Source organism: Macrotis lagotis, chromosome 8, assembly GCF_037893015.1.
Source record: "Macrotis lagotis isolate mMagLag1 chromosome 8, bilby.v1.9.chrom.fasta, whole genome shotgun sequence".
NCBI lineage: Eukaryota > Metazoa > Chordata > Mammalia > Peramelemorphia > Peramelidae > Macrotis > Macrotis lagotis.
The window spans coordinates 109,611,168-109,628,053 of NC_133665.1; the positions used below are offsets into that span (position 1 = coordinate 109,611,168).

At 37.8% G+C, this 16,886-nt stretch overlaps 1 protein-coding gene across 3 annotated transcripts in view; it reads right to left on the minus strand.

Moving 5' to 3' along the window:
• The window catches only part of POC1A (POC1 centriolar protein A), a 199,395-nt gene that overhangs the window by 62,971 nt on the left and 119,538 nt on the right, over window positions 1-16,886 (minus strand). Inside the window, exon 11 of one of the 3 annotated variants that reach the window (XM_074198114.1) lies at window positions 13,218-13,244. The exons of the other annotated variants lie outside the window; for them this stretch is intronic. Within the exon in view, the coding sequence (XP_074054215.1) occupies window positions 13,233-13,244 (12 nt within the window). The 3' untranslated portion in view covers window positions 13,218-13,232. Of the gene's footprint in view, window positions 1-13,217; window positions 13,245-16,886 lie in introns of those variants that run through there. 3 annotated transcript variants of the gene reach the window in all.

The following is a 16,886-nucleotide window of genomic DNA, read 5'->3' on the forward strand; positions in this document are numbered from 1 at the left end:
AAACCAAACTATCACTCTTTGCAAATGAAATGATAAATTGAAAAAATTCTATAAAATCAATTAAGCAACTAGTTGAAATAAATAACAGCTTTAGCAAAGCTGTGGGATACAAAATAAATCCTCATTTATCATCACATTTCTATATAGTAACAACAAAATATAGCAGTAAGAGATAGAGAAATTCCATTTAAAACATCTGTAAATATATAAAAGACTTGGGCATCCTCCCACCAAGACAAACCCAAGAACTACATGCATATAATTGCAAAACAGTTTTCACACAAAGTTAAATCTAAAATGAAGAAATATCAATTGTTCATGAGTAGGCCAAACAAGATAAAAAAGACAATTCTATCTAAATTAATTTACTTATACAGTGTCATACCCAGCTACCAAAAAATTATTTTATAGATCTAGAAATAATAACAAAATTCATCTGGAAAAAGAAAAGTAAAAAATATCAAGGGAATAAATGAAAAAAAATGTGAAGAAAGGTGCTCAAGACTTCAAACTATTATTACAAATTGGTCATCATCAAAACTATTTGATACTAGCTAAGAAATAGTAGTGGATCAGTGGAATAGATCAGGTATTCAAGAAACATAGTAAATGACCAGAATAATCTAGTACTTAACAAATCAGGAGAGCAAGGAATAGTTTACTGTCAAATCTAAGGAAAAGGGAAGAATTTATGGCCACATAATAGATAATTATAGGATATAAAATGGATAATTTTTATTTTATTAAGTTAAAAAAGTTTTGCACAAACAAAACTAATGCACAATCAAGATTAGAAGAAAAGTAGAAGTTAGGACAACTCTATTAGATTGACTACGGACAATGCTATACCCATTAAGAGGAAGAAAAACAAAACAAAACAAAAACAAACAAAAAAAAACCCCTTCAGAATCTGGTGAATGCTACATTCACTTAAAAAAAAATTCCTCTTATATACGTTTTTCCCCTTATTCCTAATTCTTCATACCGAAAATAATTAATCTGTAAGCATGTTTAACAAAAACGTGTATGTACAATATTCACCTGACTATTTGCAACTGAGGGGCAGGGGGGCGGGAAGGGAGGGTGGGAGGAAATTATATAATTTAAATATATATATATATATATATATATATATATATATATGCATATGGATGAATGTTGAAAAACTTTTATAACATGTATTTGGAAAAATAAAATAACAATTAAAAAAAGAAAAGCAAGGGGCAGCTAGGTGGCCCTGGAGTCAGGAGTACGTGGGTTCAAATCTGGTCTCAGACACTTAATAATTACCTAGCTGTGTGGCCTTGGGCAAGCCACTTAACCCCATTGCCTTGCAAAAAAAAAAAAAAAAAAAAAAAAAAAGATGAGCAGGCAGATTTCACAGCAGCCTGGAAAGGCTTACCTGAACTGATACAAAGTGAAGTGAGCAGAACACCAAGGTGATCAGCTATGAATGACTTAGCTATTTGCAGCAATACAATGATCCAAAACAATTCCAAAGGATTTATGATGAAAAATGTCTTTCACATCCAGAGAAAGAATTGATGGAGTCAAATACACTTTTCCCCACGGTTTTCCTTTTCCTTTTGGTCTGTTTTTTTTTTTTTTTAAGTTTTTGCAAGGCAATGAATTTAAGTGGCTTGCCCAAGGCCACACAGCTAGATAAATGTCTGAGGTTGGATTTGAACTCAGGTACTCTGACTCCAGTGCTGGTGCTCTATCCACTGCACCATCTAGCTGCCCCCTATTTCTTTTTTTTTAACATGACGAATATGAAAATGTTTTAGATGATTGCACATATATAAGCTATATCAGATTGCTTATTAGGGAGAGGGAAGCGAGAAAGGAAGAATATTTGGAACTCAATTTTTAAAAAGGTGTCTTGTCTTCACATGTAATTGGGAAAAATGAAAAAGTGTTTAAAAAATTTAAAAGAAAAGGAAAAACAAATCCCACTGCTGCTTGTCTAATGAGAAAATGATCCTATGACCTGGCCACCTGTGTGCAGAGTTGTGACCACAGCTCCCAGTGTATTTGCATCTGCTGCTTTGTCACTTGCCTCTCATCACAGGGCTTTGATGCAAGTAAAATGGTAAAATGGTTAGATGTTTTTTGACTACTGCATAAATTGTATTAAATGAGGCAGAGTTGACACAGATTGTTTTCATCTGCCCATTTCTCCTAGGAAGTCTTCACATGCTTGAGTTGAGGCCTGTCAGTTACCTTAAACCTGGTTTAGCTTATCTGCTGTTACTCTTTACCAGGGTGTGGCCAGAATGTGCTATGGTTTCTTGTAGCCACAGGTGAAAGATGGGTGGTAGGTGGACATCACAGGTAGAAAGCAGACCTGAAAAAGGGCTCAGCAGCTTACACATGGGAGGAAATAATCTTCCCCAAGCATAAGTATACCCCAATAAGTTCTCTGAGAAGTGAGTCAAATTTAGCCCAATCAAGGCTATAATTTATATATATGGTTACCTGAAGAAAAATGGTCCAACATTCCCAGATTCTGGGATTTAATACAGCAGAGGCTTCATAGCAATGGGTCATTGTGTCAGCAATTTAAAAAATAGTGACATTAAATGTTCTTTACTTTCAAAAGCCAGATGATTTTTTTTAGGGAAAGATTTTATTCAAGAAAATGCAAAGGATTATCCAAGACAAAACCTCAGACAGGAAGATTAGGTAGTTACTTTCGAAAAGATTCCAAAAGACTGCCCTTTGATCTAGGTTTGTATCCCAAACAGAAAAGGACCCAAATGTACTAAAATACATAACAACTATTTTTGTAGAGGTAAAGAACTGCCAAACAAGTTGTGATACATTATTGTGATAGAATACTACTGTATTATAAGAAAGGACTGAGGAGATAGGTTCAGGAAAAACCTAAGAAGATTTAACATGAGTTGATGCAAAGGGAAATGAGTAGGACTTGGAAAATACTGTACACAGCAACAGCAATATGAAGACCAATGATGTGGAATAATGTCTTGATTTGTACATGAATTGGATCTGAATGAAGCAGAGTTGTGCAAAGGCAGTAGCTTCACTCTCTTCTAGAGTCATCAAAGTCCAATGGCAAAACAAAAATCAAGATGACTACCAGGATGCAGTGGATAACCTTGGAATCTCCAATGTTTGACCAAGCTCGAAGCACTCCTCAGCACCTGCTTCAGTCTTCTTCATAGCCTTTTCCACTAGAGGAAGGTCTCATATGCTAAGGGTAAATACCCCCCCCCAACTTACTGATGGATTTGAGGTCTGTCAGTTAACTTTCAACTTGGTTTAGTGCATCTGTTGAAACAGTTTTATCTGTGTAGAGTTACTGTACAAGTTACAGTTTCTTGGAGTCACAGGTGAGTAAAATGAACTAAAGAAGGAAATGACAAGCAGTCCAGTATTTTTTCATTATAATGACAATCAGCTGTGAAAAACAGCTACAGAGATCTACCACAAGGCTTTGTGATGAAAAATGCTATCCACCTCCAGAGAGATGAATTTCTCTGAGTGAGAAGTGAAGCATATTTTCTTTCACTTTGTTTTTCTTGCTCCCCAACCCACAACATGGCTAATATGAAAATGTTTTGCATGACTTCATATGTATAATTAATATCATATTTCTTGCCTTCTCAATGGGTGGGGGAAAGACTAGATGAAGAGAATTTGAAACTGAAAATGATTTTTTTAAAAAAGATTGCAATCAGTGACAGTGAAAAAAAAATCTGCTGAACAAGTAAATAAAGGAAAAGATAAGATAAATAAAAAATACATTTACAAAACATTTTAAAAATTTATCAAGAAAATGTGTGAAGTGAATTGGAGATGAATTTCTTTAATACATCTGACAGAAATCAATGGCATATGGTTATGGTCTGCAGTGCCTGGGCCAGGGAAGCCAGTCAAATAATCCCCACCTTAGGAGCTCCTAGTACTAGAACCTCCCCCTCTCCCCTATATAGTGAACAGACTAAGCAAACATAGTTGCAGCAGCAAGCATTATAAATCAGGAATGAGAAAAACAGGAATAAAGATGTCAATATTACAGGAATATGCAGAGACTATTCTAGGTTGTTTCTTCGAGAATCAATTAATATCTAAATGTATATGAAATGCAGGCCAGTCTCCCTTCAATGGAAGATAAAAGGGTTGGAGAAATGCCTGTCTATTCTGATTTAAAAGAAGAAAAAGTTCTAAAGGAGGAAGAGAATGAAAGAAGGTAATCCAAACCTAGGTCTGAGTTTGGCATATGAAAGAATGAATGTAACAAAGAAAAAGGAAGAATTATAATAAAAACTGGCAACAAAAAAATGATTTACACACATGATCTCACTTGAGCTAAGTAAAAATTATCTAAGAAAAGTGTTCCTCAAATTCAAATAATTCTAAAAATGAATTGATTTTTATCTTCCCTTGAAGGACAGAACTTCACAAACCATCTGTGCCCACCCATCCGATATGATCTTCCATAAGGTGGTCTCCAAGGATTCCACCCAAAGTGCTGGAGGTGTTTTACTTTCCTCTCGATCTTGAGACAGGAAGATTTAAATTCAAATCTGACTTTATTCATTCATATGTAGGTTTGGGTAAGTCACTTCACTTTTGTTTGCCTCAATTTCCCCATGGGGGATAATAAATGGGGATAATAACAGTATCAACCTCCCAGAGCTGTTGTGAAGATCAAATGAGATAACAATTCAAAGTGCTTAGCACAGGGTCTGGACCCTAGCAAGCATTCTATGCTAGCCACTATCTTAGCATCATCCCCAGGAAGCACCCTCATTAACTCGGACATCTTATTTTCTTATTATACAGTTTTTTATACCATGAGATCACAGTGGGTACTATAGAAATGCTATTATTAATCCAAGTTCTCATTGGCTAATCACCATCTTCTCCTGGCCACTGTGAACTTTAGGGTTGCCCTCTGTATTTTTCACAAGTGATGGCCATGAGGTTGCAGGAAGGCAGTGACTTCCCTTAGGAGGTGCCTCAGCAACTGTCACCTAGTCAGTTCAGGGCTGAGGGAGCTCAATTACAGGCTGCCTGGTCAGAAGAAAGAATGAGATGAATTCTCCAAACAGATCTGACAGTTGGTATAAGGGCAGACATAGTGGCGAGAAGGTACTTCTAATACCTAGGTAACAAGTCAGAGGTTTCTCTTTACTCTCTATGATCTCATCTTAGTATGAGCACATCTTCTCATTGTGCTGAATGCAAACCACCTAAATCTCTCATAAAATTCATGTAGTCAAGTAGGATTCTTAACCTTTTTTATGTCATTGGCAATAGCATGAAGGCTATTGATTCCTTTTAAGGACAATGTTTTTAAATGTATAAAATACAGAATTGCAAAGGAAGCTGATTTTATGGAAATGCAGTTATCAAAATATTTTCTATTAAAAACATAAACCAGTTAATGATTAACAGATTGAGAATCTCCAAGTTAGCTATATCTGGAATTGGTTAAATGCTCAGACACCAAGATTCAAAGAAAGGAAGAGGTTTGCCCAATGTCACATGTGTATTGGTAGCAGAGAATAGAACCCAGGGCTCTGATTTCCAGAACATTAGCTGGAAGAAATAGAAAATGCCATTTAGTCCATTTCACGCCTGAACAAAAATCTTCATCACAACATACCCCAAGTGTACAGATGCAGCATTTGCTAAACCGTAGATGAAGGGCAACCCACTATTTCCAAAGCAGGTTCTTTCATTTTTCAAGAGCTTCAATTATTAGGAAGTTTCTCCTTATATCAAGTTTAAATTTATCTTTCTGCAACTTCTTCCAATTGCTCCTAATTCTACTCTCTGAGTCAAGAATAAACCTATACTTCAAATACATGAAGATGACTGCTAGGTTTTAGCTTCTCCAAGCTACACATCTGTAGTAATGTCTTTGCCACATCCTCCTATTACCTCTGAGGTCTTTTCTCTAGATACCCCCCAACCTATTAAGATGCTTCCTAGAGTGTACCAGGACACTTTCTTTTACATCATGTTGGTACTATTCATGTAGAAAATCTCACAACTGACTCTAATACAAGAAAAATGACTCACACCGACTGAAATCCTAGCAAGTTCAGTGTTGTATGGCAATAAAATGAGCCACTTTGGTTTGAAGATATTTTGAGAGGTGATGCAAGTAGCCAGCTTAGTGATCACCTTGTTTTACTTTGTTTTCATCAATCAATCCATAAACAGTTATTAAGTACCTCTGGAATGTTGTGCTCATTCCTAGGCATTGTATTTCAAATAAATTTTCATGATGGAAAGGGCAACTAGGATGGCAAAAGGCCTCCACTTTATACCACATGATGATGTAAGGAATTGGTGATGTTTACATTGGCAACTAAGATGCAAGGGGCGGGGGGGGGGGGGTAGGAGTAGAGCATCCAGAAGAAGGAAATAACTTTGTTCTTCGTAGTCACAGTCAGAGAGAGAGTGTGGAGCTAGGAGCAATATGTATAATTTACAAAGAGGCAAATTTAGACTGGATATAAGGAGGACCTTCTAAACAATGAAATCTATCTAAACGTAAAAACAGTCTGCCTCAGGGATAGCAGCTTCTCCCTTTACAGGAGGTCTTCAAGCATAGGTTCAATGACAACTTGCCAGGTAGACAATAGAAGCAGAGTTCCAAATAGCAATTTTTGTACCTCGAGAAACTGAAAAGTGGGGAGAGGGAAGAATTAGCATACCTAATCATCAGGCAAGTGTCAGAAGACAATTCTGGATGCCCTCTCACAGTAACATTCTGTACAGGTAGAGAATTTTGGTCAGGTTGCACTAAGTGGTCATGGACCCAGTCTCTGGACAGAGGCCTCCAGCTTAGCACCACAGCACTGTTCCTGTCTCTATTCTCAAGACTTCTCTCAATTACTTGGTGAAAGAAAATATAGAATACTTATCAAACTATAAGATGACACAAAGCTGAAAACACTAGATGAGAGAAATGACTCAGAAAATGATAATGATGATGATGATAAAAGCCATCTATACATGGCTTTTCAAAAGACATAATGTATTTTATTTCATCTGTTCATCACAATAATCAAGCCTGGGAGATAGTTGCTATCATTATCCTCATCTTACAAATGAGAAAACTAAGGATTGACAGAGGTAAAGGGACTCGTCCAGGTTCACACAGCTAATAAATATTGGGACCAAGATTTTAATTCAATTGGTTTTATTGATCCAAGCACTTTAGTCATTATAAAACCCAGGGTGAGATGAATCTAAGAAAACAAAATGCAAAGAAGAAATAAAGAAGATAAGGAAGAAGTCATACATAGGTTAAGAATATGATTTATATGGGGGTGGCTAAGTGGTGCAGTGGATAGAGCACTAGCCCTGGAGTCAGTAGTACCTGAGTTCAAATCCGGCTTCAGACACTTAATAATTACCTAGCTGTGTGGCCTTGGGCAAGCCACTTAACCTCATTTGCCTTGCAAAAAAAAAAAAAGAATATGATTTATAAAATTTTTGTAAAATATACAAGATTTGCAGGTTTAACAGACTGCTAACAAGACTTTTAAGTGGCATTTAAAAAAGGATAATATTGAGCAGGAAAGTTATAGTTCTTTTTTTCCCCAGAGTGATTAAAATGGTTTTTATTAAGACATCTTAATAAATGGCATACCTCTCTTAAGCAGGGAGGGGCCCCCAAACTCCAAAATGCTAGATGTTATATGTACTTATTTTTTTATAGTTCTCTTTACACTTCCCTTGTTTGACCTAGTCTGGAATAATGTGATTGTATTGCATTCATTTATTTAATTAAGGGTTGAATATATGGTGAACACTATGTTAGGTGCTGGAAGAACTCCAAAGAAGAGATCTTACAGAAAGATGGAACAAGTTCAGAGGAAAGTAACCCTCAACCATCTAAATGTATGAGCAATGATGAACTTGAAAAGGAGAAGATTGTGGGCAAAACCAAGTTGGCAGGGGAGAGTAAATACTACAGTCAAACTCTCCCAACAGTCCCCTATCAAAAAAACTTTAAAATAACCCCATAAATCAAATTCAGAGCAGCAAAGACAATAAAAGTTTAGGGAAAGAACATTTATAAGGTTGGAAAGAGAGATCTGTAAAAGTCAGGTGGGGAATGACTTGGAACATGCACAGTGGCAACACTATCTGTGGCCTATGGGGGTGGCTCCATGTTGGCACTGGTGCAGGACCAAGTACAGTTTGGTAACTCCTCTTCCCATCTGCAGTTCCAGGGCAGAGAAGAGTGCTTAGCACCAAAGGAGCAGGGGCCCTGGTCAGAGTTCCAGCATGGAGAGAAGTACTTGTGCTTGTGGTTGCAAGGGAGAAGACCTTAGGCACAGACCAAAACAATGATTACAGACCTCTAGAACCAGTTTTAAAACATAACACTGTGAAATAGTTCTCCTACTCCAAGGTGAGAAAAATCCAACTTTAACATAAAGTTCAAAGTCAAGAAATAGTGTGGAAAAAGAATCAAGTAACAAAAAGAAACTGACAATACAAACCTATTATGGTGACAGGGAGGATCAAGACACAAACTCAGAAGATGACAACAACATGTAAACACCTACAAGCAAAGAAGGCCTCAAAGAAAAATGAAGATTAAATGCAACCTATTCCCCAGTCCCTCTAAAGAATTCCTGGAAGAACAAAAAAGTGATGTCAAAAATCAAGTAAGAATGATAGAGGAAAAGTTGGGAAAAGAAATAAGGACAATATAAGAAAATTATGACAAGAATAAACAGTTTGGCAAAAGAAGCACAAAGAAAATACTGAAGAAAATAAAGCTTTAAAATACAGAACAGACCAAATGATAAAAGAGGTAAAAAATATCACTGATGAAATAATTCCTTAAAAAAAAGCAGAAAATGGAAAATGGAAAAAAGAGGATGGCTAGGTGGCACAGTAGATAGAGCACTGGCCCTGGAGTCAGGAGTACCTGAGTTCAAATCTGACCTTAGACATTTAATAATTACCTAGCTGTGTGACCTTAGGCAAGTCACTTAACCCCATTGCCTTGGGGGGAAAAGCTTATTGAAGATAATGTCTTAAAAATCAGATTTGGGGAAAATGAAAGTTAATAACCCCATGAGATAACAAAACCCAGTAAAACAAAATCAAAAGAATGAAAAAATAAAATGTGAAATATCTCACTGGAAAGCAAGGAGAGATCATTTAAGAATTATCAGACTACGGGGTAATTAGGTAGGACAGTGGATAGGGCACCAATCCTGGAGCCAGCAGGACTCAAGTTCAAATCTGACCCGACACTTAATAATTACTTAGCTGTGTGACCTTGGGCACAAAGGGGCTTAAGTCTATAGCCTTCTCCCCCCCCCCCAAAAAAAAGAATTATTAGACTACTTGAAAAACTATTTTTTTTAAAAAAAAATAGCCTTGGTTTCAGAGGCAAGATGAAGAGACAAGAGTGCACTCTGCTAATCAATCAAGGGGACGGAAAGGAATGAGACCAAAGCACTTTTCATGGCACAGAGACACTGTTTTATGAACATGGATGGGTTACCTTTCTCTGATTCTTATAGAGAAGGACTGCACATTGTCCCAAAGAGAAGATTGGGTGAAAGCAATCTGCAGCAGTTCAGCATCCAGAAAATCCAAGGTGACAGGCTCCTAAGATTTAGGATTCTACAGCAGAAAATAGTGTGTGTGGGGGGTGGTGGAGCCAAGATGGTGGTGAGAAGGCAGCATTTCCCAGGAACTCCTTCCCCCCAAAACACCAAAAGCCATTAAATTATGACTCTAGCCAAAATTTAGAGGGGCCAGAACCCACAGAAAGACTGAGTGATACATTTTCCCAGTCCAAGGTAACTTAGAAGTTCTAAATGAAAGGTGTGTGTCCACCAGGACTGGGGGTTGGAAAAAAGCCTGGATCACAGTGAAGCCTGGGAACAGCTTGAAGGGGCAGTGAGAAAATTCTGCTACACCAGAATGAGTGTGGAGTGAGGAACACCAGCCGCAGAATCTGTAGCAAGAATCGGGAGAAACCAGCCTGCACCTCCACAGCACAGCCCAGATGGTAAGGGGGTCAGGGGAGACTGCAGAAAATTCTCTGCTTTCCCTGGGGACAGGACTCTGCTGTTTGCCTACACTCAGATCCAGGTTGCAGTTTGGGCTTCCATATTAAGATAGCTGAGCAGGGCCCCTTCTTACAGATCCAGGGAAGAGGGGAGTGCTGTGGTCATCTACATATCAAACCAAGAGAGCATAAGACCCTAGAGGAATATAGGTCCCAGTGGGGTGTCCCCCCCCAAATCCCCAAAGTCTTGGAAGTGCTATGAATTAGTCTTGGGCTGAGGGAATGAGTAAACAACAGAAAAAGAAGAATCTGACCATAGAAAATTACTTTAGTCCCATGGAAGATCAAAACACATACTCAGAAGATGACAAAAATCAAAGCTTCTGTATCTAAAACCTTCAAGAGAAACAGAAAATGGACTCAGACTATGGATGAGCTCAAAAAAGAGCATGAAAGCAATTAAGGGAGGTGGAGGAAAAATTGGGAGGAGAAATGAGAGTGATGCAGAAAAATCATGAAAACCAGCAGCTTGGTGAAAGAAATACAAAAAAAGACTTAAGAAAATAATGTTAAAACCAGTTTAGACCAAATGGAAAAAGCAACACAAAGGGCAAATGAGGAGAAGAATGCCTTAAAAAGCAGAATTGGGGGCAGCTAGGTGGCAGTGGATAGAGCACCGGCCCTGGAGTCAGGAGTACCTGAGTTCAAATCTGGCCTCAGACACTTAATAATTACCTAGCTGTGTAGCATTGGGCAAGCCACTTAATCAATCCCCTTTGCCTTGCAAAAAAAAAAAAAAACCAAACCTTAAAAAAAAAGCAGAATTGGCAAGCTGGAAAAAGGAGATAAAAAAAAGCCTCTCTGAAGAAAATAACTCCTTCAAATGCAAAATGGAACTAAAGGAAGCTGATGACTTTGCAAGAAATCAGGAAGAAATAAAACTCTTCCAAAAAAGCCAAAAATTAAAAGAAAAATTGAAATATCTCATTGGGAAAAAAAACCAACCTTGAAAACAGATTCAGACAAAATAATTTAAAAAGTATTGGGCTACCTGAAAGCCACGAATAAGAAAAAAGCCTAGACTTCATTTTTCAAGAAATAACACAGGAAAAATTGCCCTGAGATCCTAGAAGCAGATGATAAAACAGAAATTGAGGGAATTCACCAATCACCTCCTGCAAGAGATCCCAAAAGAAAAACTTCCAGGAATATTATAGCCAAATTCCAAAGCTCCCAAATAAAAGAGAAAATTCTAAAAGCTGCCAGAAACAAACAATTCAACTACCAAGGCTCCACAGTCAGGATTACACAGGTTCTGGAAGCATCTACATTAAGGGTTGGTAGGACTTGGAATATGATATTCTCGAAGGCAAAAGATCTTGGTTTACAATTGAGAATCAAATACCCAGCAAAACTGAACATCCTCTTTCAGGGGAAAAGATGACTTTCAATGAAATAGGGGACTTTCAAACTTTCCTACTGAAACAACCAGAGCTGAACAGAAAGTTTGATCTCCAAGTACAGGACTCTAGTGAACCATAGAGGGGATGAATGAGAAGGACTAACTATGAGGAACTTAATGATGTTGAACTGTTTGTATTTCTTCATGGAAAGAAGATATTGATAACTCATATGAACTTTCTCATCTATAAGAGCAGTTAAAAGGAGCATATATAGACAGGGCACATGAAGGAGCTGAATATAATGGTATAATAGAGTAAAAAGATGGAGTCAATGGGTAATAAAGGAAAGTATTGGTTGGAAGGGAAAGGAGATGAAGAAAAAGCTATGAAATTTCACATAAGAGGCAAGAAAAAGTTTTTTCAATGGAGTGGAATGGAGGGGAGACAAGAGGGAATGAGTGCGCCTTTATTCTCATCAGAAATGGCTCAGAGAGGAAATAACATACACACTTAATAGGGTATAGAAATATTTCTTACCCTAGAGAAAAATTAGAAGAAAGGGATGGGATAAGAGTGAATGGGGGAAGGGAAGGGTGGAGTAGGTGATAGAAGAGAGGGAAGATTGTGGGAGAGGGTACTCAGATACAACACACTTTTGGACAGGCCCAAAAGGAGAGGGGGAGAGAGAGAGAGAGAGAGAGAGAGAGAGAGAGAGAGAGAGAGAGAGAGAGAGAGAGAGAGAGAGAGAGAGAATAGAATAAATGAGAGTGGGGAGGAACAGAATACAGCTAGTAATAGCAATTGTGGGAAAAATATTGAAGCAACTTCTCTGGTGGACTTATGATAGAAGACAACTCACCCCAGAGATAGAGCCATTGGAATCTGAACATAGACTGAAGTACATTTTTTTCTCTCTCTCACTATTCTTGAAGTTTCTCATCTTCTTGGGGGGAGGAGGGTTTATGTTTACTCATAATAAATTATTGTAATAATATAAAATAAATAAATCTAGATCCTTAAAAAAAGGACAAACATTAAAAAAAAGAAAACTACCATTGCAAGTAGTTGGAAACATTAATAAATAAATAAATAAAATTTAAAAATAGCCTTAAATAACATATTTCAAAAAATTATCAAGGAAAATTTTGAAAATAAAAAATTGATATCTTAGAAATAGAAATTGAAAAAAATCCATTGAATACCTTCTTAAATAAATCCCGAAGTGAAAACATCTAGGAATTCAGTCAAATTCCAGCACACTCTGGTCAAGGAGAAGTCAAAAAGAAACCATTCAAATACTGTGGAGTCACAGTCAGAATCACATAGACTTTAGTTTCTACCATGATAAAGGTAGAAGGTTTAGAATATGGTATTCTGGAAGGCTAAGGAGCTAGGATTATAAATTAAGAATAACCTATCCAGTAAAACTGAGTATGATCCTTCAATGGAAAAAATAGATATTTAGTGAAATTGAGAACTTTGAAGAATTTCTGATGAAAAAAACAGACTAAAGCTAAATAGAAAATATGATACCTAAATTACAAGAGTCAAGAGAAACATAAAAATGTAAACATGACTTAATATGTTCAAATTGTATTTATACTCCCAAATGGGAAGAGGATACCTATAATTCCTAAGAACTTGATCATTATTTGAGCAGTTGGAAGAAGTCTACAGCTAGGTAGCAGGATGGATAGAGCACTGGGCTTGCAATCAGGAAGCATGCTCATGAACTCAAATCCGTCTTTAGGCACTTACTAGTTGTGCGATCCTGAGCAAGTCCCCTAATGCTGTTTGCCTCAGTTCTTCTTCTGTAGAAGGAAATGGTGAACCAGTTCAGTATCTTTGCCAAGAAAATCCCAAATGGAGTCACAAAGAGTTGGATATGACTGAAATGACTCAACAACAAACAACAAAAACAAAGGAGATGAGTACAAGACAATTATTTGGAACTAAATCCAAAAACAAAATTATAGGTGTGAGAAAAGGGATATTGGGAAAAGGAGATGTTCATAAATTGAGGAATGACTGAATAAATTGTAGCATGATTGTGAGGGAATTCTACTGAATTGTAAAAAATGACAACCAGGATAATTTCAGAAATACCAGAGAAGACTTGTATGAAATGATGCAAAGTGAAATGAGCAGAAGCAGAACACTGAACCACAATATTGTAACAATGATCAAGTATGAAAAACTCAGCTCCTCTAATCAATACAATGATCCAAGACATTTTCAAATAACTCATGAAAAATTCTACCCACATTCAGAGAAATAACTGATAAACTTTTAGTAGACTTAAGTATAATTTTATTCATTCTATTTTTTTCTTGCTTTTTTTTTTGTGGCAACAAGACTAATGGGGAAATGTTTCACATTACTTCCAAGTATAATTGATAGCACATTTCTTGCCTTTTCAATGGGTGGAGGAGGGAGCTAGAAGGAGCGAGATAATTTGGAACGCAAAATTTCAAAAACTGAATGTTAAAATAAAGTATAATTATTTCAAAAGAAAGAAACCTAGTAGGAGTGGGGGGATGGTTGATATATGTAAATGGTCTTTAACAATATGTCAACTGAAAAATCTACTTTTTCTTTGGCTCTGGAGGACAGAATTAGGAGTAATGGGTGGAAGCTCCATGTGAGGACAAGCTCCCTCATAATTAGGCTTGTAGCAAAAGAATCAGAGGCACCTTGGGATTCCTGAGCTACTGTATTAGGCAATTTCTTTTTCAGTTTAAAGCTTAGTGGCCACTTACTGTCTAGGTGCCCAAGAGGGGCCTGATGCTGCAGCAAAGCCTTTCGTTTTGCATGCTTTCATCTCTGTGCAATATTGATATAGTATTTAGGAAGTGCCAGGCACTTTACTAAGTATTTTACAGCCAGCTCAGTTGATTCTCACATCAATCCTGGTATCTAGATCAAGTTGCTGTTACTTATCCCTAGTTACAGATAAGGAAACTGAGGTGAAAAGAGGGGAATACCTGGCCCAGGATCACATGTCTAGTCAAGGCAGTCCAGGTGCTCTGTGGTGTCAGGTGACAATGTGAGGTCCTGGAGAGCCAGGGCTGCTTTTGGCCTTTTATTACCAAAGGCAAGGAAGAAAATTTGGCTGCTTAGCTGATTTTCTCCAGGGTCAGTAAAGGTTATGATTATTCAGCATTCTGATTTTTTTTATGTATAATGCTGCAGTCATTGTGGTATATATACTCCAAGCCCATCTTCCTTCCAAACAGCTCAAGGGCCTCCTCCTGAGCTTCTAGAGCCAAAACTACTTGATATTCATTTTGTATCTCTGCATAGTCTCTCCCTCAGGAATACCAGTTCCCTGAGGGCAGGGGCTGTTCCATTTTTGTCAGGGTATCTCTGGCACTTTTAACATGCCCAATACAATTTAAGTGTGTCATAAATGCTTGTGGATTGATTAATTATTTTTTGCAGTGTAATAACAATCCATGTCACTTGTGCCACAATTTGCTTAGCTATTCTCTGATCAATGGTTAGCTTCATTTCCAATTCTTTGCTACTATAACAAGTGAAAAGGCACGGGTTTTTCAAGACATTTTTCTTAAGTTCTTTATATAAGAATCCAAGACTGTATTTTGAATCCTTCCTCTCTCTACTCTTCACATCCTGTCCCTTCCCCCACTGCATTTCCTGTACATTGTTTATGGACTTTGTAAAATAAGCTTTTTCTCTCCTCTGAACTGGACCCTTCTGTTTCTGTTTTAGATTATCTCAGGAATACAGAATTTCTTCAATATTTTCACTTTTTTTTCACCCCAGGTCCATTTCCTGGCCTCCACTGAAGATAAGTTGCCTTTTGGAAGTACATGAAACATTCTTTTCTACTGGTGAATTCCACTGCTGTATTTCCACTCAAATTTTCATATCTCATGCTTTCCAACAACAACAACAAAAAGACAAAACTGCCTTTTAAATGATCTGAACTAGAATTCCTGAGGCATCCTCCTAATTCACAGAAGCCTCCTCACACCAGTGTCATCGCCAAGTCTTTGCTCTCACTTTCTCTACACACCTGTTACTAAACCTTATTGTCTCCACATCTACAACATCCCTCCTATATCTTTTTCTTTATTCACACAATTCAGGTTTTCATCATCTTTTTACAATAGCCTTCTAACTGGTCTCCCTGGCTCAAATCTCTCCTCATTCAATCCATCCTTCATTCAGCTGCCAAGGTGATTTTTTTCCTAAACCACAGACCATACTATCCCTCCTGCTCAATAAGCTCCTTATAACCTACAGAATCAAATATGAACTCCTGTTTGGCATCTAAAGCTCCTTATCACTGGGCCCCTTCCTACCTTTCCATTCTTGTTATACCAGACTCTCCTCCACCAGATAACCTCCTCCAGGATCTAGTCTATCAAATACCCATGTGCTTCTGCACTGCTTGGCTGGCCCCCAAGGTCCAGAATGGTGTGCCCCCTGGATACATCTAAAACTTAGCTCAAGACCCACCTGCAGGAGGCCTTTTCTAGTGTTCCCTTCCCCATTGCCAACATTCCCAGATACTGGAATACCTCTCACCAACTCTGTAGATAATTTGTATGCACCTCATTATTGACATCTGCAACACAAGCTCCTTGAATGTCTTCATAAAGTTAGTTGCAGCAAGAGCTTCAAGAGATAGTAAGGTGGGGGGAGGGGGTGTCAGAGAGAAATTATATGGGACCTTTTGCTGGTATTGACTGGCAACTCTATTGCCCATAAGCTGTTCCAAGGCAAAGAGGAGCACTAGTGCTTGTGGCTGTAGGAGAGCAGGGGACCTGGTCATAGTTCTGTGGCCAAAAGGAGCACTAGCATTAGTGGCTACAAGGAAGCAGGGGCCTTTCCAGAGTAAAGACCACACCTCAAATCAGGAAAGCAGTGACAACACCTCTCCCAAGACAATGCTGCCTTGGAAGCACTGAAAACTTGTAGGCTCCCAGACCTAGCTCTGAAAGCAGCAGTGCCCAAAACCCTGAAGTTTAGTCCAGTGTCTCCCCAAACTCAGTTGAGTAAAGCCCATCTTGAACATAAAGTTGACAGTTAAGAAATAGGCTGGAAAAATGAGCAAACACCAAAAAATAAGAACAAAAAATCTTAATCAATAGAAGCTACTACAGTGTTGCTTAAGTTATTAATGATTCTCTTCCAGCCCCAAATAAGATATACACAATCAAAATCATGCTGGCTTTACAATACAAAAGCATGATCTTAAAAAGTCTTTTGGAGGGCTAATTTCTACTTCCACAAAAAACAACCCTAGCTGATTTGCATCCATGCCTAACGAGACATTGTTTTCCATGGCACTAAATTCACTGGTTTGAGGACATCTTCTGGAATGCCAAGCAATTATTAGCTTCTACCTTCAGACTTGTTATGATAGGTTTCAGCCACAGCTTTGTTTATCTCACATTCTTAGAAGCAAGGCTGGTCACAAAATG